The sequence below is a fragment of the Ranitomeya variabilis genome, chromosome 6 (genome assembly GCF_051348905.1).
Source record: "Ranitomeya variabilis isolate aRanVar5 chromosome 6, aRanVar5.hap1, whole genome shotgun sequence".
Classification (NCBI taxonomy): Eukaryota; Metazoa; Chordata; class Amphibia; order Anura; family Dendrobatidae; genus Ranitomeya; species Ranitomeya variabilis.
This window is the reverse complement of record NC_135237.1, coordinates 140,945,521-140,971,585: the sequence shown is the minus strand read 5'-3', so window position 1 is coordinate 140,971,585 and position 26,065 is coordinate 140,945,521. Positions and strand designations below refer to the sequence as shown.

General features: G+C 42.1%; 1 protein-coding gene across 7 annotated transcripts in view; it reads right to left on the bottom strand.

Moving 5' to 3' along the window:
- Nucleotides 1-26,065, bottom strand: part of MYRIP (myosin VIIA and Rab interacting protein) — a 1,107,682-nt gene that overhangs the window by 170,149 nt on the left and 911,468 nt on the right. For all 7 annotated transcript variants that reach the window (XM_077269059.1, XM_077269058.1, XM_077269060.1 and 4 more), the window contains 3 exons: nucleotides 20,597-20,677; nucleotides 19,372-19,515; nucleotides 2,171-2,348 (listed from right to left, as the gene is read on the bottom strand). In XM_077269059.1, coding sequence (XP_077125174.1) covers nucleotides 2,171-2,348; nucleotides 19,372-19,515; nucleotides 20,597-20,677 — 403 coding nt within the window. The remainder of the gene's footprint in view (nucleotides 1-2,170; nucleotides 2,349-19,371; nucleotides 19,516-20,596; nucleotides 20,678-26,065) is intronic.

Below are 26,065 nucleotides of genomic sequence, written 5' to 3'. Positions count from 1 at the left end.
TGTGGGTTGTAGAGTCTGTCTCATGCTACCACGAGTGTGAAAGCAGAACCAACATTCAAAAGTGACCAAAACATCAGCCGGAAAGCATTAGTACTGAGATGTGTTCTGTGGTCCCCACCTGCAGAATCACTCCTTTATTGAGGGTGTCTTGATAATTGCCAATAATTTCCATCTGTTGTCTATTCCATTTGCACAACAGCATGTGAAATTGATTGTCAAACAATGGTGCTCCCTAAGTAAACAGTTTGATTTCACAGAAGTTTGATTTACTTGGAGTTATATCCTGTTGTTTAAGTGTTCCCTTTATTTTTTTGAGTAGTGTGTGTATATATATATATATATATATATATATATATATATATATATATATATATATATACAGTACAGACCAAAAGTTTGGACACACCTTCTCATTTAAAGATTTTTCTGTATTCTCATGACTATGAAAATTGTACATTCACACCGAAGGCATCAAAACTATGAATTAACACATGTGGAATTATATACTTAACAAAAAAGTGTGAAACAACTGAAATTATGTCTTATATTCTAGGTTCTTCAAAGTAGCCACATTTTGCTTTGATGACTACTTTGCACCCTCTTGGCATTCTCTTGATGAGCTTCAAGAAGTAGTTACCGGGAATGGTTTTCATAGTCATGAAAATACAGAAAAATCTTTAAATGAGATTATATATATATATATATATATATATATATATATATATATATATATATATATATAAACTTTTTTATATCATTTTTGTCATGGGGACTTAATATTTTGTATTACTTGCTTAGTGTGTTTTCCAAATGTTTTAGGCATACTTATTAGGAATGAGCGAATACGTGGCTGCATTTTCCTGTAACTAGGGCTCCTATGTCCCATTTACAGTGTGAAAAAAATGAGCGTAAAAAAATAATACTCCCAGAGATCTTTTAGGATTTTATTATGCAAAAAATATGCAAAAAATACTAGTATTAGGGATGACTGACTACCTTCGGATAACTTCTTTTCCGAATAGCTATAGCTCTTACTGAATTGCTGCATCGGGAACTCGGATACCTGGAGCACTCCAATTATCAGCTGTTCGGCGCCGCAGCTGCATGTGTCGCAACAGGCTATACATGCATGTGTTGTGATTGTCACACAGCCGTGACACATGCCGCTGTGGCGCCAAACAGCTAATTATCGGGACCACTCCAGGTATCCGGGTTCCCGATGCAGATATTCAGTAAGCGCTATAGCTATTAGGATAAGGAGTTATCCGAAGCTATTCGCTCATCCCTAATACTTATATTGTTTAATATTTTTTGCATAATAAAATCCTAAAAGATCTCTGGGAATATAATTTTTTTGTTATTTTTTCCCACTGTATATGGGGCATAGGAGCCCTAGCTACAGGAAAACACAGCCACCTGCTGAACTAGGCGTCACTCACACTGCTATGGGTCTGGGTCTGCTAGGACACCGCAGCTCTGCTATGCTGGCGGAACCTGGTAGTTATCTGATCACCAGGTTCTACAGAAGTACCAGCAATGCTGATGATTCTGTTTGATGCACAGAGTTCACTGAGCGCTATGTGGTCATCAAAGGAGAAGACAGGAGCAGTAATAAACAGCTATGGTCTTCTCCCTGGGATGCATGCTGTGTAGTGATGAGCGAGCATGCTCATTACTCGGGTTTCTCCGAGCAAGCTCGGGTGGTCTCCAAGTATTTCGGCGTGCTCGGAGATTTAGTTTATGTTGATGCAGCTGCATGATTTGTGGCTGCTAGACAGCTTGAATACATGTGGGGGTTGCTTAAAAAACAGGCAATCCCTGCATGTGTTCAGGTTGTCTAGCAGTCGCAAATCATGCAGCCGCGTTGACATAAATTAAATCTCCGAGCACGCCAAAATACTTAGAGACCACCCGAGCATGCTCGGAGAAACTTGAGTAAGAAGTATACTCACTCATTCCTAATGCTGTGTGCTACAGCCGTCAACTGAACCTGCTTCTGCCATGCTTGTGAAGATTTAGTCACATTTAAATTGACACATGTTAAAGCCCAGGACCATGTGTAGTAAATGTACAGTGCTTGGTTGTTATCTGGTTAACAATTTAAATCAGATGGTCCTACAGGATAAAATCTGCTGTGATGGACTGACTATCATTGAAGAACATAAATTACTTGAATCATAAAGACTGTCCACACTCTTCCAACTTGGCAATGCAGGAGGTCTTGCTTCTTTAAGTCTTCTCTTGTGGATTCTTTGTGATGAGTAGCGGGGTTCTGGGGTACTAGTTTTAACCTCTGAATGGTTACTTGCTGCATCTTCGCTCATTAGAGAGAAAGCAGAGTGAGATCTCTAAAGAAAGAAAGTGAAATAATATTTAGGCGTTACAGGTGCTTTTTTTCTTTTCTTGCAGCAATCACAGTACAACTAGATAATTTTGCTGCTATTTTTGAAAATCATGACAAAAAAATATGTAAAACGTGACAGAACATCAATGCTGGAACACAACTTAAAGTTGTATGCATACATACATTAGTCTCTATTAGTAAGTCTATATTTTCTATCCAGCAGCACCAGGACGTAATGAAATCTGCCATTTTGTCACCACAGATTCTTGTATTTCCTGCTAATAACTGATATTGGTTAATATTTTACCTTACATTATACAGTAGATCAGGCTCGGACTGGCCCACCGGAGAACCGGAGGATTCTCCGGTGGGCCCAGGCACTGACACCTGCTGGCATACTGGCCAGCAGCTGCCTAGGGCCCCCACTGCTCCAGGGGCCCCTTGCCAGTGGCTATAGGGCCCCTGAGTCAAGGGGGCCCATCCTGTGCCAGTAGCCGCAGCGGGAGACAGGATCCTGTCCCCGCTGCTAAAGCCAAATGAATATTCACGCTTCCCCATGCCCCTATGGGCGTGGAGAGGCGTGAATACCATTTCTCTTTAATAGCAGGCAGCGTTAGCCGCAGGGTGCAGCTAACACTGCCCACATGTAAAGCTGCACCACACACACACTCACAAAGTGCCGCACACCCATACACACACAGCACCGCACACATACACACGCAGGCACACAGACTCACAGAGCAGCTCACCTCCTTGCATCCTGCTTCCTGTCTGAGACAGCCCAGCTGGATGACGTCACCATCCAGCGTGCTGCTGTCTCAGTCAGAAAGCTTCCAGGAATCCAGCGAGGGAGAAGCTGCAGGAATGAGCTGCTGCTGCGGGGAGGTGAGCTGTGCTGCGTGTGTGTGTGTGTGAGAGAGTGTGTGGTGTGTGCGTGTGTGTGAGAGTGTGTGTGAGAGTGTGTGTGTGTGATGAGCTGCTGCTGCGGGGAGGTGAGCTGTGTTGTATGCCTGTGTGTGTGTGTGTGTGTGTGTGTGTGTGAGTGTGTGTGTGAGTGTGTGTGTGAGAGTGTGTGTGTGTGATGAGCTGCTGCTGCGGGGAGGTGAGCTGTGCTGTGTGCCTGCGTGTGTGTGTGTGTGAGAGTGTGTGTGTGTGAGTGTGTGTGAGAGAGTGTGTGTGTGTGTGATGAGCTGCTGTGGTGAGCTGTGTGTGTGATGAAGGACAATGATATTGGTGGGGGGAGACAATGATGGAGGTGATGGGCAATGATGGTGGGAGGGAAGACAATGATGGAGGTGATGGGCAGTGAGGGTGGTGGTGGGGAGGCAATGATGGAGGTGAGGGGAGGCAATGATAGAAGTGATGGGCAATTATGGTGGGGGAGACAATGATGGAGGTGATGGGCAATCATGATGAGGGAGGGAATGATGGAGGTGATGGGCAATGAGGGTGAGGAGAGGCAATGATGATGGGGGAGGCAATGATGGAGGTGATGGGCAATGATGGTGGTGGGGGAGAGGCAATGATGGAGGTGATGGGCAATGGTGGTGGTGGGAGGCAGTGATGGAGGTGATGAAATGGGCAATGATGGTGGAGGGAGGCAATGATGGAGGTGATGGGCAATGATGGTGGTGGGGGAGGCAATGAATGGGCAATGATGGTGGTGGGGGGAGGCAATGATGGAGGTGATGATGGAGGTGATGAATTGGAAAATGATGGTGGGGGAGGAGGCAATGATGCAGGTGGTGGAATGGGCAGTGATGGAGGTGGTGGGGGAGAATGATAGGGGTGATGGGGGAGAAGGCAATGATGGAGGTGGTGATGAGGACAATGATGGGGATGGAGAGGGGCTGCATTATACTTTATGAGGGAGCTACATTATATTCTGTGGGGGGACTGCATTATTCTGGGACTGCATTATATTATGGGGGGCTGCATCATACTATGTGAGGGGGCTACAGTATAATCTATGGGGGGATGCATTATATTCTGTGGTGGGGCTGCATTCTCTCAGTTGACTACATTATATTCTGTGGTGGGGGCTGCGTTATACCTGAGGGGGTTGCATTATATTTTGTGGGGTGCTGCATTATATTCTATGAGAGTGAACTGCGTTATATTTTATGAGGGGGCTAAATTATATTCTGTGAGGGGGCTAAATTATATTCTGTGAGGGGGCTACCCCCAACCCTTGCTACATAATTAAGACGTGAACTACCTTATACTATACCCTGATATTAGCGCTTTTTACCGCACAATTGGTGGTCTTCTATCTATTTCTATGTAGCTACATAGTGGGCCCCAAGAATGGTTTTCTCTGGTGGGCCCAAGGTGCTCCAGTCCGATGCTGCAGTAGATGTTACTAAAGGCTACTTTTATAGGAGAAGGTTTCTAATCTACTCTATCCTTTGTAAATTCATAACTTCCAACTGCCCCTAGAGACATCATACTATGTGTAGGGGTATTAAACTGTGTGACGGAGAGGTCTGGATATTGTTGGGGCATCATACTGTTTGGAGGGACATGAGGGGGCATTATTCTGTGTGTGTGGGCTATGGGAGCATTATACTCTGGTGGGCTGAGGGGCCATTATACTGTGTGGGCATCATACTGTTTAGGAAGAAATGTGGGGGTATTATACTGTGTGGGTGAGATGCAGGGCATAACACTGTGCGGAAGGACTGTGGTGGCAATATACTGCGTGGGAAGACTGTGGGGGCATTTAAATGTGTGGGAAAGCTCTGGGGGTCAAACTAATGTGTTGGGGCAATGGGGGGCATCATACTATATTGGAGGCCATGTGGAGACATCATTCTGTGTGTGGGAAGTCACTGTAGGGAATTCATACGGTGTGAAGAGACTGCAGTGGCATTATAGTGTGTGTGTGTGTGTGTGTGTGTGTACGTGTAGGGGGATTGTGAACATCATAATGTGTGTGGGAGATTTTGGCATCATACTTTGAGAGGGGCTGTAAGGGCATCATAATGTGTGTGAGGGGGCATTGGGGGTATCATACTGTGTTTAGGGGGACTGTGTGAACCACACTGTTTGAAGGTGCAGTGGGGGCATCATATTGTGTGTGGGGAGCCACTGTAGGGAATTCATACAGTGTGAGGGGACTGCAGTGGCACACTGTAGTGTGTGTGTGTGTGTGTGCGTGCCTGCATGTAGGGGGGTTGTGAACATCATGATGTGTGTTGAGGATTTTGGCACCATACTTTGAGTGGGGCCATAGGGGCATCATAATGTATGTGCGGGGACATCATATTATGTTAAGAGGGACTTTAAGAATTATAGGTGCAGCGGGGGCATCATATTGTATGTGTTGGGCATTGTGTGATCATCATAGAGTGTGTGGTGGGCACCATGGTGACATCATACTGCGCAGGGGACAGACTGTGGACATCATACTGGATAGGTGAGCACTGTTTGGGCATCAGAGTGTATGGTGGGCACTGTGGTTGTGGTTGGATAATACTGTGTGATGGAGGCCACCGTGAATATCATACTGTGTGTGGTGGGCACTGTGTTTGGCTATGTGCGGTTTCATACTGTGAACACGAATGAGTTTCACTAGTGTAAAATAAAAACTGCCATACCATGCTATGCCACAGCGAGTATCTTTCTTTCCTAAATTTCAAGGTTGGGAGGTATGAGTAAATTAAACAGTCTGCTACATCTATACATTACAAAAAACTATCAGGCTTGGATAGAGATGTGTGCTGCTGATGTATTCAGCGCTTATTAGATTGCCTTGGCTGGATAAAATCTTTTTTACACCATAAAATTTGCAAAAATTTTTTCACATGATATACCACCTTTCAACCACTAGGTGGCAATACAGGATAACACAAAACATAAATAAGCTTCATAAGTGATAAGGCAGATGTTGTTCTGAAAATACATAAAAATAGATGATTGTGTGTGGTTCATTGTCAATGACTGCAGTTCTGTAGATCTATAAGCAGGAGACTTTTTGTGCCAGATGGTTTGATTTATTTTTACATGACCAGCAAAGATTTTCATATGCACGTAGTGACCAATGAAAGTTCCTATTGAGCAACATGCAGAAATCTCGAAAACTGTGAGAAAAATATTTAGCAATTATAAAAATTATATACCTATTCATTATACAACAAATAACATTATTTGCAGAAACCAGATTGCAAATTTAACCCTTCCCAGATTTTGGTGGTGTTTTCTTTTCACATTTGCTGTCATCCCCCAAATATTTTTTTTAGGAAGTGTAAATGTATTTATTGATGCACAGGGCTTATTAAATTTAAATATTAAAAAGGGTTTTTTTCATATTTGCATTATCTATATATCAATTACTATTTAAATGTATTATTTGCAGTGTGCACTTTATATTGGACTAGCTTTTGAACATACAGTGGATACAGAAAGTATTCGGACCCCTTTACATTTTTCACTCTGTTTCATTGCAGCCATTTGGTAAATTCAAAAAAGTTATTTTTTTCTCATTAATGTACCCTTCACCCCATCTTGACTGAAAAAAAACAGAAATGTAGAAATTTTTGCAAATTTAATAGAAAAGAAAAACTGAAATATCACATAGTCATAAGTATTCAGACCCTTTTCTCAGACACTCATATTTAAGTCACATGCTGTCCATTTCCCTGTGATCATCCTTGAGATGGTTCTACTCCTTCATTGGAGTCCAGCTGTGTTTTATTAAACTGATAGGACTTGATTTGGAAAGGCACACACCTGTCTATATAAGACCTTACAGCTCACAGTGCATGTCAGACCAAATGAGAATAATAAGGCCAAAGGAACTACCCAAGGAGCTCAGAGACAGAATTGTGGCAAGGCACAGATCTGGCCAAGGTTACAACAGAATTTCTGCAGTACTCAAGGTTCCTAAGAGCACAGTGGCCTCCATAATCCTTAAACAGAAGAAGTTTGGGACCACCAGAAGTCTTCCTAGACCTGGCCGTCCAGCCAAACTGAGCAATCGTGGCAGGAGAGCCTTGGTGAGAGAGGTAAAGAAGAACCCCCAGATCACTGTGGCTGAGCTCCAGAGATGCAGTAGGGAGATGGGAGAAAGTTCCACAAAGTCAACTATCACTGCAGCCCTCCACCAGTTGGGCCTTTATGGCAGAGTGGCCCGACGGAAGCCTCTCCTCAGTGCAAGACGTATGAAAGCCTGCATAGAGTTTGCTAAAAAAAACACATGAAGGACTCCGAGACGAAGAGAAATAAGATTGTCTGGTCTGATGAGATGAAGATAGACCTTTTTGGTTATTGTCATGATCTGAGCAGGATTTCAGCCCTCTCTCCACTCTGCTGCCATCTAGTGGAGTTTGCATTTAACCTGCAGAGCTGCAGCGTGACAGTGATAATTGTAAGCGGTATGTGTGGAGAAAACCAGGCACTGCTCATCACCTGCCCAATACAATCCCAACAGTGAAACATGGTGGTGACAGCATCATGCTATGGGGGTGTTTTTCAGCTGCAGGGACAGGACAACTGGATGTCAATGAAGGAAACATGAACGCGGCCACTTACAGAGATATCCTGAATGAAAACTTCTTCCAGAATGCTCTGGACCTCAGACTTGGCCGAAGGTTCACCTTACAACAAGACAATGACCCTAAGCACACAGCTAAAATAACAAAGGAGTGGTTTCAGAACAACTCTGTGACCATTCTTGACTGGCCCAGCCAGAGCCCTGACCTAAACCCAATTCAGCATCTCTGGAGAGACCTAGAAATGGCTGTCCACCAACTTTCACCATCCCACCTGACTGAACTGGAGAGGATCTGCAAGGAAGAATGGCAGAGGGTCCCCAAATCCAGATGTTGCATCATTCCAAAGAAGACTCATGGCTGTACTAGCTCAAAAGTGTGCTTCTACTCAGTACTGAGCAAAGGGTCTGAATACTTATGACCATGTGATATTTCAGTTTTTCTTTTTTAATAAACTTGCAAACATTACTACATTTCTGCTGTTTTTTTTTCAGTCAAGATGGGGTGCAGAGTGTACATTAATGAGGAGAAAAAAAATAACTTATTGAATTTACCAAACGGCTGCAATGAAACAAAGAGTAAAAAATTTAAAGGCGTCTGAATACTTTCTGTACCCACTGTATGTCTGTCTGCTTTACTTCACATCTCCTGCTGTTTGTGTGTTGCCCCCTTGTGTGCACTCATTGGTATTTTTTAACCTTAGATTTATGAGAATCAATAAAGATTTAGATATTGTTCAACAAAAAGTTTTTATCTTTTTTGGTTATACTTATCATGTGAATTGACTATTATTTTTTTAGTATAGACATTGTTTATTGCCTATTTGGTGAGCTTAAGTTATTACTAGTGTTGAGCGATACCGTCCGATACTTGAAAGTATCGGTATCGGAAAGTATCGGCCGATACCGGCAAAGTATCGGATCTAATCCGATACCGATACCCGATACCAATACAAGTCAATGGGACTCAAGTATTGGACGGTATCCCTGATGGTTCCCAGGGTCTGAAGGAGAGGAAACTCTCCTTCAGGCCCTGGGATCCATATCAATGTGTAAAAGAAAGAATTAAAATAAAAAATAGGGATATACTCACCCTCCGACGCAGCCTGGACTTTACCGCCGTAACCGGGAGCCGTTGTACCTAAGAATGCGCGCTTGCAGGGCCTTAGATGAGGTCACTGCGCTCTGATTGGTCCGTAGCGGTCACGTGACCGCTACGCGACCAATCACAAAGCAGTGACGTCACCTAAGGTCTTTCAAGCGCTTGAAATACCTTAGAAGACGTCCGCAGCTTCTGATTGGTCGCTACGCGACCAATCACAATGCAGTGACGTCTTCTAAGGTATTTCAAGCGCTTGAAAGACCTTAGGTGACGTCACTGCTTTGTGATTGGTCGCGTAGTGGTCACGCGACCGCTACGGACCAATCAGAGCGCAGTGACCTCATCTAAGGCCCTGCAAGCGCGCATTCTTAGGTACAACGGCTCCCGGTTACGGCGGTAAAGTCCAGGAGCCGCCGGAGAGGTGAGTATATCCCTATTTTTTATTTTAATTCTTTATTTTACACATTGATATTAATCCCGATACCGATTCCCGATACCACAAAAGTATCGGATCTCGGTATCGGAATTCCGATACCCGCAAGTATCGGCCGATACCCGATACTTGCGGTATCGGAATGCTCAACACTAGTTATTACCTTTTCATATATATGGACATATTTTGAAAATATTTGTTACCTTATGTGAACTGCTTGTGGCTGATTGCGTAATACACACAAATATGAATACACAGAGCACATACAGTATATAGAGACATAGAGTACAGACCAAAAGTTTGGACACACCTTCTCATTTAAAGATTTTTCTGTATTTTCATGACTATGAAAATTGTACATTCACACTGAAGGCATCAAAACTATGAATTAACACATGTGGAATTATATACTTAACAAAAAAGTGTGAAACAACTGAAATTATGTCTTATATTCTAGGTTCTTCAAAGTAGCCACCTTTTGCTTTGATGACTGCTTTGCACACTCGGCATTCTCTTGATGAGCTTCAAGAGGTAGTCACCGGGAATGGTTTTCACTTCACAGGTATGCCCTGTCAGGTTTAATAAGTGGGATTTCTTGCCTTATAAATGGGGTTGGGACCATCAGTTGTGTTGTGCAGAAGTCTGGTGGATACACAGCTGATAGTCCTACTGAATAGACTGTTAGAATTTGTATTATGGCAAGAAAAAAGCAGCTAAGTAAAGAAAAACGAGTGGCCATCATTACTTTAAGAAATGAAGGTCAGTCAGTCCGAAAAATTGGGAAAACTTTGAAAGCGTCCCCAAGTGCAGTGGCAAAAACCATCAAGCGCTACAAAAAAACTGGCCCACATAAGGACCGCCCCAGGAAAGGAAGACCAAGAGTCATCTCTGCTTCTGAGGATGTTTATCCGAGTCACATCCTCAGAAATCGCAGGTTAACAGCAGCTCAGATTAGAGACCAGGTCAATGCCACACAGAGTTCTAGCAGCAAACACATCTCTACAACAACTGTTAAGAGGAGACTTTGTGCAGCAGGCCTTCATGGTAAAATAGCTGCTAGGAAACCACTGCTAAGGACAGCCAACAAGCAGAATAGACTTGTTTGGGCTAAAGAACACAAGGAATGGACATTAGACCAGTGGAAATCTGTGCCTTGGTTTGGGGTGAGCTGGACCGCAGAGTGAAGGCAAAAGGGCCAACAAGTGCTAAGCATCTCTGGGAACTCCTTCAAGATTGTTTGGAAGACCATTACCGGTGACTACCTCTTGAAGCTCATCAAGAGAATGCCAAGAGTGTACAAAGCAGTCATCAAAGCAAAAGGTAGCTACTTTGAAGAACCTAGAATATAAGACATAATTTCAGTTGTTTCACACTTTTTTGTTAAGTATATAATTCCACATGTGTTAATTCATACATAGTTTTGATGCCTTCAGTGTGAATGTTCAATTTTCATAGTCATGAAAACACAGAAAAATCTTTAAATGAAAAAGTGTGTCCAAACTTTTGGTCTGTACTGTATGTGCAGTGGGGGAAATAAGTATTTGATCCCTTGCTGTTTTTGTAAGTATGTCCACTGATAAAGACATGAACAGTCTATCATTTAAAGGGTAGGGTAATTTTAACATTGATAGATAGAATATCAAAAATAAAATCCAGAAAATCACATTGTATAAACTGCATACATTTATTTGCATTTTGCAGTGAGAAATACGTATTTGATTAATCTGGCAAACAAGACTTAATACTTGGTAGCAAAACCCTTGTTGGCAAGCACAGCAGTCAGACTTTTTTTTGTAGTTGATGATGAGTTTTCCGCACATGTCAGGAGGAATTTTGGTCCACTCCTCTTTGCAGATCATCTCTAAATCATTAAGATTTTGAGGCTGTCGCTTGGCAACTCGGAGCTTCAACTCGCTCCATAAATTTTCTATGGGATTAAGGTCTGTAGACTGGCTAGGCCACTCCATGGCCTAAAAGTGCTTCTTTTCGATCCACTCCTTTGTTGCCTTGGCTCTATGCTTTGGGTCATTTTCTTGCTGGAAGACCCAGCTACAACCCAGTGTACTAACAATATAACAACTTCCTAACAATCTGCAATCTCATTTCCTTTACCAAGCACAGTTTCGGTTTTATATCATAATTGTATTTCACCAAGTCTAATGCATGATATCACCAGCAGCACAGAGTAACAAATAATTTACTGCAACCTATAAATTGTAGACACTGTGGAATTGATGTCATATATCCAACCTTCAAGCTCTGAATGCAGAAACTTATAGCATCCGCCCTGTTTATTTCTATTAACATTGGGCTACCTTTCACCTCCGATATATAACACATTTATAGCTCAAGAGTTCATAGAATTCATTGGGTGGAAAGATTTTATTTTTCTGATTAGAATGATTTAAAGCAGAATATTAGTCATTTGTTCAGAACTCATTCTGCTCAGCAAAGTGGTGGTACACTACCCAGGGTGTGCCTCCTCCTTCCTCAATTTATTCTGTACATCTTGTCTATTTATCATCCCACCGACACATGTAAAACATCAGCGCTACCCACGTCTATACTGAGACTTGCTGGCACATAGCGAGGTGAGATATTAGGGTTAGGGACCATCCTGATTGGGTACACCTTGTTGCGGAGGGATGGCTTTTATGCTTTTCTGATTAAAAAAATGTAAACTAAGTAACCTATGTTTTTTACATGTGGTATTTACTGCAGGGTATCTAAGCATTGTGTTTAATCTAGGTTATATGCAGTGCTCATTATAAATAGAAAGGAAAGATATGAATCAATATCTCATTGAACACCAAAAGAATTTCCCAAATTTTGACAAGACAGAATTTCACAGAACATTTTTTTCATTTTTTTCAACCCATAACATGAAAGTAAGGTTAATAATATTATATCTTTCATTACAAAATCACTACATAGTTGCATAGGTTTAATTTAGACCTAGGTCCTTGAAGTTCAACCTTTCTCCACCAATTGTACATATCGTCACAAATTTAAAGTGAACATGTCAGCAGGATTTTGCTCAATAAACTACAGACGCCGTCAGGTTGGCACCGTTATACTGATTAAAATGATACCTAGGTTGTTTAAATCTGTCTTATGGTTGTTGCTTAACCATTTCACGACATGCGCAGTATAAGTACGGCACATGTCGGGTCTCCCCCTTTGATGTTGGCTCAGGCGCTGAAAATTGTGAAAATTGGGTCTCAATGTATCTAGATGTGTGGTGAGCACCTTGGTGCTTCTCAAAAGTTTATAACGTTGATCTGGGTAAATGAAAAAATAAATATATTTTTCCCATAAAAATGTTGGTTTAGTCCCATTTTTTTCATTTTCACAAGGATAGCAGGAGAAAATGGACACAAAAGTTGTTGTGAAATTTCTCATGAGTACACCGATGCCCCATATGTGGTTTTGAGGCAGAGTGCAAATCTCAGAAGGGAAGAAGTGCCATATTGGAGTTCAGCTTTTACTGGAATAGTTTGAGGGTACCATATCACATTGGCAGAGCCCCTGAGATGCCAGAACAGCAGAAACCCACCATAAGTGACCTCATTTTACAAACTACACCTCCCAATGAAAACATTTAGGGGGTGCAGTGAGCATGTTGACACCACATGAGTCTCACTGAATTTTATATCATTGGGCGGTGAAGAAAAAGTTTACTACTATTAAAATGTTGTTTTAGCCCCACTTTTTTCATTTTTCTAAGGGCTAACAGGAAAAAAATGATCTAATTTTGTTGTAAAAATGTCTACCCTATGTAATTGGGAAATACTTTTCAGACACAGTGCAAAGATCAGAAGGGAAGGAGCACCATATTATAGTGCAGATTTTATTGTTGTGGTTTGCGGGTGCCACGACCCACTGGGAGAGCCCATGAGGTGCCAGAACAGCAGAACCTCCCATAAGTGACCACATTTTACAAACTATACCTCTCAATGAATTCATCTAAGAGTGTAGTGATCATATTGACTCCACAGGTGTGTCACAAAATGTTATACCATTGGGAGATGAAGAAAAAGTGTGAAAAAATGGCAACAAAATTTGCCCCACAATCTCTGCTGAACGCGGCAATACCCCATATGTGGCTACACAGTACTCCTTAGCCATACGGCAATCCGCGGGACGGAGAGCTATTTTCCTCCTGGAGCACAGATTTTCCTAGAATAGTTTGCGGACTCCATATACAGAGCTAGAAGAGTAGAATATTCCCTCAAGTGAATCCATTTTGGAAATTATACCCCTGTGGGAATTTATCTACAGGTGTGGTGACAATTTTAACTCCATTGATGTTTTCCAGAAACAAGCAGCAGTGGATGTTGTTGAGTGAAAATTAGAAACTGTTGTTGTAGTGCCCAGTACGTTGTAGTGTCAAGTACATTGTGGTTGCCAGTGCATTGTAGTGAACAGTACGTTGTAGTCCCCAGTACATTGTAGTGCTCAGTACATTGTAGTGACCAGTGCATTGTAGTGACCAGCTCATGCTTCTGAAGACATAGTCGTAAATTAGGCAGGCTCTAATCGCTACACAAATGCCAACCATGTGGAGATTAAATGTGGTTTAGGCACACTGTGGGGCTCAGAAGGGAGGGGGAATTTGCATTTGGTAGTGCAGAATTCATTGGATTTCTTTTGGGGGACAAGGAGTCATAGCACTTTTCCAGAGTCCTTGTATTACCCGTAACATGGAAGCCCCCTATATTTAAGTTAACAAATGATGAACCTGAGTGGGAATTTTCTTTTTTGTGGATTGAGATGAAGCTTTTATTGGAGACATTTTACATAAGGTTTTGGGATCACATTTATCCTGCGCGCTACGCTGAGCACTTATATCAGGATTTCCATCTAAATCTCTGAGTAACGTGATTCAGATACAACCTCCAAAGAATCCATTCACTATAATGAGACCGCAGAGTTACTCTGGACTACGTCTGATTTCTGCTCAGCATTGTCCTTTTTTCAGAGTTGCACAAAACTGTGGCCAATGGCACTTTTATGCACACTAAAAAAGTGGACACCGCCAAATCACAGGTCAGACAGCATCCGCAGTATCTCCATCTGCCTCATTATAGGGAATCGTCCGCAAAGAGTTCAGTCTGAATCACGAATTTCAGAGATTTACACAGAAATCCCAGTGCAAGCACTCAGCGTAGAGCGTAGGATAAATGTGCGCTGAGCCTTACTGCGATTTTTGAGAGGCAAAATAAAAAAATCAACAGCAGGTGAAGAATTGGTTTTATTTATTTTATTTTTTTACACCATTTCTCGTGCGGTATAAGTAAGTAGGTGACTTTATTCTTCAGGTCAGTTTGATTTCAGCAATACCAGATATATTTTTTTTTATGTTTGACTCCTGTCACACACTAAAAAAACTTTGTTTCAAAAACTAGTTTTTGCATCGCCATATTTGAGAATTATAATTTTTCAAATTTTTGTCTGACACAGTCATGTGAGGGCTTGTTTTTTTGGGGACAAGTTGACTTTTTTATTGGTGCCATTTTCAGGCAGTTTACATTTTTTGGTCACTTTCTATTCAAATTCTTGGAAGGCAGCATAAACAAAAAACAGCAATTAAGGAATTTATATAGTTTTTTATTGTTTTGGCACTTTTACACAATAAAAACTATTTTATCGAAAAAATAATTATTTTTTGGATCACTGTATTCTGAGAGTTATAACTTTTTTATTTTTCTGCTGATGGAGCTGTATGGCAGCTTGTTTTCTGTGGGACAAAATGGCATTTTCAGAGATATCATTTATTTACAAAGGATCTCGGTGCCGAGAATTCAATCTGCGCATGAGCCGTCTCCGGTCGCCATTTTCTCGGAGGACACCGCATTGCAGGAATGGGTGTGTGGGGGCTCCAGGTTTTCACAAAATGTCGGAGCGGAGAAGCCCCTGCAACACCAAGCACCGCCAAACCTGCCGCACCAGCCTGGGATGGGAGTCAGATCATCACCGCACCACTGAACACCTCCTGTGACCCTGCTCCACCAGTGCTGCCGATTCCCCCAATCCCCCTCTCTCAGTAAACTAAATTCAGACTGTAAGACGGACCCCCATTTGATGCTTTAATTTTTTTCCCTTTTTTCCTTCTGAAAATATGGGGTTCGTCTTATGGTCCAGTGCGTCTTATAGTCGGTACATTCTTCTCTTGCTAAAAACAGGAAAATGTATTATTCCTGGCGTAAAGAATAAAATAATTATCAGGATTTGAAACATTTAATGTAAGCCTGTTTTACACAGTTGATCCAGAGAAAAGCAAACAACCCCATATGAGGTTTTTTTCATCTAAGTACAAAAAAAATTATATTGTAGCAAAAATAAATTGCTGGATCGGTTTACCATTACCAGATATCTGTTAAACATAACTTGTGATAAATTAATCTATACAAATACACTAGAGATATTAGCTGACCTAGAGGTGACTAATAATACAATCCAGTTGCCTAAAAGTGCAAAGCCCCACTGGAAATACACTCCCTGACAGAAGTTATGTCGCTTATCCATGTTATGTAAATAAAAGCTTAACATGGATAAGCGACATAGCTTCTGTCAGGGAGTGTACTGTAACCCCTCACCTGTAACAGGTCATAAACCGTAATCTTTATTATTGAGTTAAAATGTACATATTTGATAGAGTATTAGATTAAAATATTTCATTTTTGCCATTCAGAAAATGTATTTTGTTTGACAATGTGTTCAGTAGCAATTGCTTATCTGTAGTATTAAGGATGCACCCCGGGGAGTCCTCCGTACATGGAAAGGCAAATACTGAATTAATAAAATTAAGCATGCAGCACATGTCCCCCCCACATGTTTCACTGAAACCTTGGAATCTTCAGGGGACGGGACAATGAAGTGAATTTGTATTACCTGTTCTAATATTATTAACTAGCTGTTTCCAGCCAGCTAACGCTCGGCATGCTCATTGCTATCTAATTAACGCTGCTAGTGATTAAACTAAAGTAAATAATGACAACATTCAATAGCGCTTACGCAGGTGGTAAATTAACTTAAAATGAAGTTAATAACAATAATAATAATTTAAAATCAGAATAATACTAATACATTTTATTCAGTGTAAAATCAAAAGCAAACTGGATTCGTGTGGTAATGTGTGGGGACAGAGCCTCGTGTGGTAATGTGTGGGGACGCAGCCTCATGTGGTAATGTGTGAGGACGGAGCCTCGTGTGGTAATGTGTGGGGACGCAGCCTCGTGTGGTAATGTGTGGGGACGGAGCCTCGTGTGGTAATGTGGAGGGACGGAGCCTCGTATGGTAATGTGTGGGGACAGAGCCTCATGTGGTAATGTGTGGGGACGGAGCCTCGTGTGGTAATGTGTGGGGACACAGCCTCGTGTGGTAATGTGTGGGGACGGAGCCTCGTGTGGTAATGTGGAGGGACGGAGCCTCGTATGGTAATGTGTGGGGACAGAGCCTCATGTGGTAATGTGTGGGGACGGAGCCTCGTGTGGTAATGTGTGGGGATGGAGCCTCATGTCGTAATGTAGGGGGGTGGGATTATGTGTGGTAATGTGGTGGAGGGGCGGGATTATGTGTGGTAATGTGGTGGGGGGCGGGATTATGTGTGGTAATGTGGTGGGGGGCGGGATTATGTGTGGTAATCTGGTGGGGAGACAGGATTATGTGTGGTAATGTGGTGGGGGACGGGATTATGTGTGGTAATGTGGTGGGGGACAGGATTATGTGTGGTAATGTGGTGGGGGGCGGGATTATGCATGGTAATGTGGTGGGGGGGCGGGATTATGCGTGGTAATGTGGTTGGGGGGGTTATGTGCGGTAATGTGGTGGGGGGCGGGATTATGTGTGGTAATGTGGTGGGGGGCGGGATTATGTGTGGTAATGTGGTGGGGGGCGGGATTATGTGTGGTAATGTGGTGGGGGGTGGGATTATGTGTGGTAATGTGGTGGGGGGCAGGATTATGTGTGGTAATGTGGTGGGGGGCGGGATTATGTGTGGTAATGTGGTGGGGGGCGGGATTATGTGTGGTAATGTGGGGGGCGGGATTATGTGTGGTAATGTGGTGGGGGGGCAGGATTATATGTGGTGATGTGGTGGGGGGTGGGATTATGTGGTGATGTGGTGGGGGCGGGATTATGTGTGGTAATGTGGTGGGGGCAGGATTATGTGTGGTAATGTGGTGGGGGGATGGGATTATGTGTGGTAATGTGGTGGGGGGCGGGATGATATGTGGTAATGTGGTGTGGGCAGGATTATATGTGGTAATGTGATAGGGGGGCGGAATTATGTGTGGTAATGTGGTGGTGGGGCGGGATTATGTGTGGTAATGTGGTGGTGGGGCGGGATTATGTGTGGTAATGTGGTGGGGGCGGGATTATGTGTGGTAATGTGGTAAGGGGGTGGGATTATGTGTGGTAATGTGGAGGTGGGGCGGGATTATGTGTGGTAATGTGGTGGGGGGGCAGGATTATGTGTGGTAATGTGGTTAGGGGCAGGATTATGTGTGGTTATGTGGTGGGGGGCAGGATTATATGTGGTAATGTGGTAGGGGGGCGGAATTATGTGTGGTAATGTGGTGGTGGGGCGGGATTATGTGTGGTAATGTGGTGGTGGGGCGGGATTATGTGTGGTAATGTGGTAGGGGGGCGGGATTATGTGTGGTAATGTGGTAAGGGGGTGGGATTATGTGTGGTAATGTGGAGGTGGGGCGGGATTATGTGTGGTAATGTGGTGGGGGGGCAGGATTATGTGTGGTAATGTGGTTAGGGGCAGGATTATGTGTGGTAATGTGGTTGGGGGCAGGATTATGTGTGGTAATGTGTTGGAGGGGCCGGATTATGTGTGGTAATGTGGTGGAGGGCGGGACTATGTGTGGTAATGTGGTGGTGGGGGGTTATGTGTAGTAATGTGGTGGGGGCAGGATTGTGTGTGGTAATGTGGTGGGGGCGGGATTATGTGTGGTAATGTGGTGGGGGCAGGATTGTGTGTGTTAATGTGTAGGGGGCGGGATTATGTGTGGTAATGTGGTGGGGGCAGGATTGTGTGTGATAATGGGGTGGGGAGCGGAGCTACTGTGCAGGGGGCGGGGTTAGCGAGTAATCACGATGCCTCATATATATATATATATATATATATATATATATATATATATATATATATATATAGATATTACAGAGCCACTCATACTTTTATGAGACCTTTCAGCAAATTTATCTTCACAACAGCTCTTACAGTAAAGAACCCTTCCTATGGTGATGGCGAAACTTTCTTTCCTTATATTGATATTGGTGCTGTGCATTGTGTGTAATCACCCCATAAACTGACATTTTCCTAAATTACCCCCAAGTTAAATAATATGAGTATTGCAGTACTCCCATTCACTTTAATAATTTGGTTGCCATATTCTACACCCATTGTGATCCAATTATATCCCATAATATAAATATGGGATATGTAAGCTAACAATAGCAGTGTCAATTTTGACAACAACCATATAAATATTGATTTCTTTTGACACCAATTTTCCCAGCTATCCCAGAAATAATTTGCACAAAGGAGGAAGGATAAAAAAAGCATTAAGCTGCTATAAAAGAAATGAAATCCACCTTTAAAATAAGTGACTGATAATAAGTTAAATGATTTGAGTCAAATACAAAAATCGACCACTCCATCTGTCCTTGATAATACGTGCAAGGTTACTAAATTCCTCCAGAGAAGGATAATGCAGCTGCCAAACAATCAATAGTTTAGGATTCAAGGGAAAAGGCTTTTCTTAAAGAAGCCGTTCTATACAATGGCTTAGATGGTAAGTTACATCATGAAAATTCTAGCTAAATACATATGCTAATCAAATGAAACACTTATTAGTCAAGAGAATCATTATTAGATGCTACAGAGGCTGTCAGCCAGAGGAAGCACATTCTCAAGCATTGTTTCATTTTCTGACCGTTTTCCCTGTAATCAATGAATTAGTATTCACAGAGTACTGTCCACTTACCCACAACATATCTGATCCTCTCTCCTGCAGGGTCAGCATGCTTCTCTCAGACGCAGCTGGTGAGGTCAGAACACTCGCCGTGGACTGCGGCCACTCGTACAATGCCTCAGCCTGATCGCCTTTGCTCTTCTTTCTCTTGATAATCTACATGATTAGAATAAAAGCACATTTTAATATCGCACTATACAAGTTAAATACTAGATGCCAAAAACAATGATTAAATCAATCTACGTAGTCTAAAAACATGATAAATCTGAGTCATCATGCCCATGGAGAGGTTGTATGTATTAATGGGAATCTGTCAGTAGGATCAATGCTCCTAAACTGTCTATAGGTCATAGGAAGGTAAATAAAATGATACCTTGATATCTGCTATCTGATGGTTTATTCCCAAGAAAGCCACAATTTTCTTAATATGTCAATGAGCTGTTAAGATCTATGGGTTGAACACTGATCTCCCTGAGAATCTGCCTCCAGAGCTTATTTTAAATGAAAGTGGGCATTACCAGTGTGAGACATGTAGATCAGGAGAGCAGGCTGTCAGTCATTACATGTCTCACACTGGTAACACCCTCTTTCATTTAAAATAAGCTGTGGAGGCAGATTCTCCACGAGATCTATGTCCCGCTCATAGATCTTAACAGCTCATTTACATATCAAGGCATCCACACTCTAATAGTCTCTGTAAGACTTCACTGGGATCTTCACCCCTTCTCTCTACTCACTTCCTTCTCATCTGGATTAAGCGATTTTTGACAAAGGCTCCAGTGGAGCCGAAACGTTCCTGTATATAGCATCCATTCTGTTATGCTCCCAGATTATGAAGTAATACATTTGTACATTTTTTGCATGATAATCCACAAGAGAGTGCGGTGAATTATATATTGTATTTGAGTATAGGGCCATCTGGTCCGTTACACCGGCGCCTAGCCCATTTTCTGAATGAGTGCACGCTAAAATTATTCCTAAGCATAGAATGTGCAGGGATATCAATTAATGAAATGCAAATTTTATTGTTTTTTTTCCCACAAATTTAAATATCAATCTGCTCAGCTCTTCTTGTTCTATAACATACAGCTGGCAGGTCAGACAACATATTCCATGTTACCGGTTCCTTTTAAAGGAATTATTTCCATAGTTTACAAAAAAAAGCTTTTAACGTAGAAGAAACTTTTTGCAAAAGTTCTCTGAAAGCAACCAGAACAAAGAAGAGAAATGCACTTACCTTTTGTACTATAGTTGTAGCCAGTTCCTCAATCAGTTCTTCCTTGTGCTCCCGCAAATAACAAGCCTCATTCTGTTTATCCTGACGGGAAAGAGAAAGTCACTGCTTTACGAAATCTAGGACACAATACTAGATTAACCCACATCTCCGTAGAGGGCTTTGCAAGGTCATGACTTAATTCCTGGATACTACCTGCTGTATCCATCCATAACAACCAAACAAGACATTGCAATCGGGTATTAATAAGAATGTCACACACAGAAGAGGATTTCATATGGCTAAAAAGTAGCATGAAGGTCAAGTTCACACGTTCAGCATTTGGTCAGTATTTTACCTCAGTATTTGTAAGTCAAAACCAGGAGTGGAACAGTCAGAGGAAAAGTATAATAGAAACACGTCAGCACTTCTGTACTTATCACCCACTATTGATTTTGATTTCCAAAAACTGATGTAAAATATCGGCCAAATACTGAAAGCATTTTATAATCTGATAGAAATTAAATATACCCCGATTTGCGGTATATTTTTAAAACTAGCAAATTTATTCTATTTACTATACAGGTGGGACAGCCCTCTGGGTACTAAAGGCAGGAGGATAAGAATTTGCTTTCCTTACCTAAAGTTAAAACCATAATAATAGTTGGATAGACAATCATCTCACTCCTTCTGTCAATCCCTAGTGTCTTTATTTATAATACATACTATATACCTCTCTATACCACCATACTGTTCAAACATTTCTTAATGCAAGGTTGACTGGCCATCCGAACATGTTCCACTTACATTTCTTTACTTTTATTGTGTGTTTTTGCTTGTCTTCAAATTTATAAATCACACCTATCCCACCAAAAATGTCCAACTCTGTCTATAACACTGATTTATAAACAAAAAAAATATCTAGATCACAGTATAGAACGGGTCAAGCTAACACAGGGGAATATATTAAAAACGCTCGACCTCCAACTCCACTATTGCCACAAACCTTTTGCCGACTGAGCTAAAGTTAAGGCTCTGTTACCTTTTTGCTATCGTCTAAACCTCTCTTGCTCTGCCCAAGATGCCCTAAAAAGGTTTGTGACTTTGGAGAGCTCCTATATCTACTCTTGTCCAAATATGCAGAAAAGATGGCAGAAAGAGCAATTGCACCAACAGCTATCATCCTTAACCCCTTCACCCCCAAGGGTGGTTTGCATGTTAATGACCAGGCCAATTTTTACAATTCTGACCACTGTCCCTTTATGAGGTTATAACTCTGGAACGCTTCAACGGATCCTGGTGATTCTGACATTGTTTTCTCATTACATATTGTACTTCATGATAGTGGTAAAATTTCTTTGATATTACCTGCGTTTATTTGTGAAAAAAAAGGAAATTTGGCGAAAATTTTGAACATTTTGCAATTTTCCAACTTTGAATTTTTATGCAATTAAATCACAGTGATATGTCACACAAAATACTTAATAAGTAATATTTCCCACATGTCTACTTTACATCAGCACAATTTTGGAACCAACATTTTTTTTGTTAGGGAGTTATAAGGGTTAAAAGTTGACCAGCAATTTCTCATTTTTACAACACCATTTTTTTTTAGGGACCACATCTCATTTGAAGTCATTTTGAGGGGTCTATATGATAGAAAATACCCAAGTGTGACACCATTCTAAAAACTGCACCGCTCAAGGTGCTCAAAACCACATTCAAGAAGTTTATTAACCCTTCAGGTGTTTCACAGGAATTTTTGGAATGTTTAAATAAAAATGAACATTTAATTTTTTTTCACATAAAATTTATTTCAGCTCCAATTTGTTTTATTTTACCATGGGTAACAGGAGAAAATGGACCCCAAAAGATGTTGAACAATTTGTCCTGAGTACGCCGATACCCCATATGTGGGGGTAAACCACTGTTTGGGTGCATGACAGAGCTCGGAAGCAAAGGAGTGCCATTTGACTTTTCAATGCAAAATTGACTGGAATTGAGATGGGACGCCATGTTGCGTTTGCAGAGCCCCTGATGTGCCTAAACATTGAAACCCCCCACAAGTGACACCATTTTGGAAAGTAGACCCCCTAAGGAACTTATCTAGAGGTGTGGTGAGCACTTTGACCCACCAAGTGCTTCACAGAAGTTTATAATTCAGAACCGTAAAAATAAAAAATCATATTTTTTCACAAAAATTATCTTTTCGCTCCCAATTTTTTATTTTCCCAAGGGTAAGAGAATAAATTGGACCCCAGAAGTTGTTGTACAATTTGTCCTGAGTACGCTGATACCCCATATGTGGGGGTAAACCACTGTTTGGGCGCATGGGAGAGCTCGAAAGGGAAGGAGCGCCATTTGACTTTTCACTGCAAAATTGACAGGAATTGAGATGGGATGCCATGTTGCGTTTGGAGAGCCACTGATGTGCCTAAACATTGAAACCCCCCCACAAGTGATGCCATTTTGGAAAGTAGACCCCCTAAGGAACTTATCTAGAGGTGTGGTGAGCACTTTGAAACACCAAGTGCTTCACAGAAGTTTATATTACAGAGCCGTAAAAATAAAACAACAATTTTTTCCCACAAAAATTATTTTTTAGCCATCAGTTTTGTATTTTCCCGAGGGTAACAGGAGAAATTGGACCACAAAAGTTGTTGTCCAATTTGTCCTGAGGGCGCTGATACCCCATATGTGGGGGGGAAACCACAGTTTGGGTGCATGGGAGGGCTCGGAAGGGATGGAGCGCCATTTGGAATGCAGACCTAGATGGAATGGTCTGCAGGCGTCACATTGCGTTTGCAGAGCCCCTAATGTACCTAAACAGCAAAAAAACCCACAAGTGACATCATTTTGGAAAGTAGACCCCCTAAGGAACTCATCTAGAAGTGTTGTGAGAGCTTTGACCCCCAAATGTTTCACTACAGTTTATAACGCAGAGCCGTGAAAATTAAAAAAAAAAATTTCCCCCCAAAATTATTTTTTAGCCCCCGGTTTTGTATTTTCTCAAGGGTAACAAGAGAAATTGGACCCCAAAAGTTGTTGTCCAATTTGTCCTGAGTACGCTGATACCCCAAATGTGGGGGGAACCACCGTTTGGGCGCATGGGAGGGCTCGGAAGGGATGGAGCGCCATTTGGAATGCAGACTTAGATGGAATGGTCTGCAGGCATCACATTGCATTTGCAGAGCCCCTAATGTACCTAAACAGTAAAACCCCCCCACAAGTGACAGCATTTTGGAAAGTAGACCCCCTAAGGAACTCATCTAAATGTGTTGTGAGAGCTTTGAACCCCCAAGTCTTTCACTACAGTTTATAACGCAGATAAAAAATATTTTTTTTTCCACAAAAATTATATTTTAGCCCCAAGTTTTGTATTTTTCCAAGGGTAACAGGAGAAATTGGACCCCAAAAGTTGTTCTCCAATGTGTTCTGAGTACGCTGATACCCCATATGTTGGGGTAAACCCCTGTTTGGGCGCACGGGAGAGCTCGGAAGGGAAGGAGCACTGTTTTACTTTTTCAACGCAGAATTGGCTAGAATTGAGATCGGACGCCATGTCGCGTTTCGAGAGCCCCTGATGTGCCTAAACAGTGGAAACCCCCCAATTATAACTGAAACCCTAATCCAAACACACCCCTATCCCTAATCCCAACGGTAACCCTAACCACACCTCTAACCCAGACACACCCCTAACCCTAATCCCAACCCTATTCCCAACCGTAAATGTAATCCTAACCCTAACTTTAGCCCCAACCCTAACTTTAGCCCCAACCCTAACCCTAACTTTAGCCCCAACCCTAACTGTAGCCTTAACCCTAGCCCCAACCCTAACCCTAGCCCTAGCCCTAACCCTAGCCCTAACCCTAACCCTAGCCCTAAACCTAACCCTAGCCCTAACCCTAGCCCTGACCCTAACCCTAGCCCTAACCCTAGCCCTAACCCTAACCCTAACTGGAAAATGGAAATAAATACATTTTTAAAATTTTTTAATTTTTCCCTAACTAAGCAGGTGATGAAGGGGGGTTTGATTTACTTTTATAGCGTTTTTTTAGCGGATTTTTATGATTGGCAGCCGTCACACACTGAAAGACGCTTTTTATTGCAAAAAATATTTTTTGCATTACCACATTTTGAGAGCTATAATTTTTCCATATTTGAGTCCACAGAGTCATGTGAGGTCTTGTTTTTTGCAGGATGAGTTGACGTTTTTATTGGTAACATGTTCGGGCACGGGAGATTTTTTGATCGCTTTTTATTCCGATTTTTGTGAGGCAGAATGACCATAAACCAGCTATTCATGAATTTCTTTTGGGGGAGGCGTTTATACCGTTCCGCGTTTGGTAAAATTGATAAAGCAGTTTTATTCTTCGGGTCAGTACGATTACAGCGATACCTCATTTATATCATTTTTTTTATGTTTTGGTGCTTTTATACGATAAAAACTATTTTATAGAAAAAATAATTATTTTGGCATCACTTTATTCTGAGGACTATAACTTTTTTATTTTTTCGCTGATGATGCTGTATGGCAGCTCGTTTTTTGCGGGACAAGATGACGTTTTCAGCGGTACCATGGTTATTTATATCGGTCTTTTTGATTGCGTGTTATTCCACTTTTTGTTTGGCAGTATGAGAATAAAGCGTTGTTTTTTGCCTCGTTTTTTTTTTTTACGGTGTTCACTGAAGGGGTTAACTAGTGATATATTTTTATAGGTGGGGTCGTTACAGACGCGGCGATACCAAATATGTGTACTTTTATTGTTTGATTTTTTTTTATTTAGATAAAGAAATGTATTTATGGGAATAATATTTTTTTTTTCTTTATTTAGGATTTTTTTTTTACATTTTTTTTTTACACATACGGAAATTTTTTTTAAACTTTTTTACTTTGTCCCGGGGGGGACATCACAGATCGCTGATCTGACAGTTTGCACAGCACTCTGTCAGATCGGCAATCTGACTTAGAGTGCTGCAGGATTACCAGAGCCTGGTCTGCATCTGGAAGTAATCCCTGCAGGACCCGGATGCAGCCCCGCGGCCATTTTGGATCCGGGGCCTGCAGGGATAGGAGGTAAGAGACCCTCACAGCAACACGATCACATCGCGTTGCTCCGGGGGTCTCAGGGAAGCCCGCAGGGAGCCCCCTCCCTGCGCGATGCTTCCCTGTACCGCCGGCACACCGCAATCATGTTTGATCGCGGTGTGCCGGAGGTTAATGTTCCGGGGGCGGTCCGTGACCGCTCCTGGCACATAGTGCCAGATGTCAGCTGCGATAGGCAGCTGACACCCGGCCGCGATCGGCCGCGCTCCCCCCGTGAGCGCGGCCGATCGCGCTGGACATGCTATTCCGTCCTTGGGAATTAGGGCCCACCCCACATGGACGGAATAGTACGTCCAATGGCAGAAAGGGGTTAAAGGGTCTCTGTCAGCACATTATGACTGTTCCAACCAAATACAGGCACTCGGTGCATCATGGTGTGGCTAATC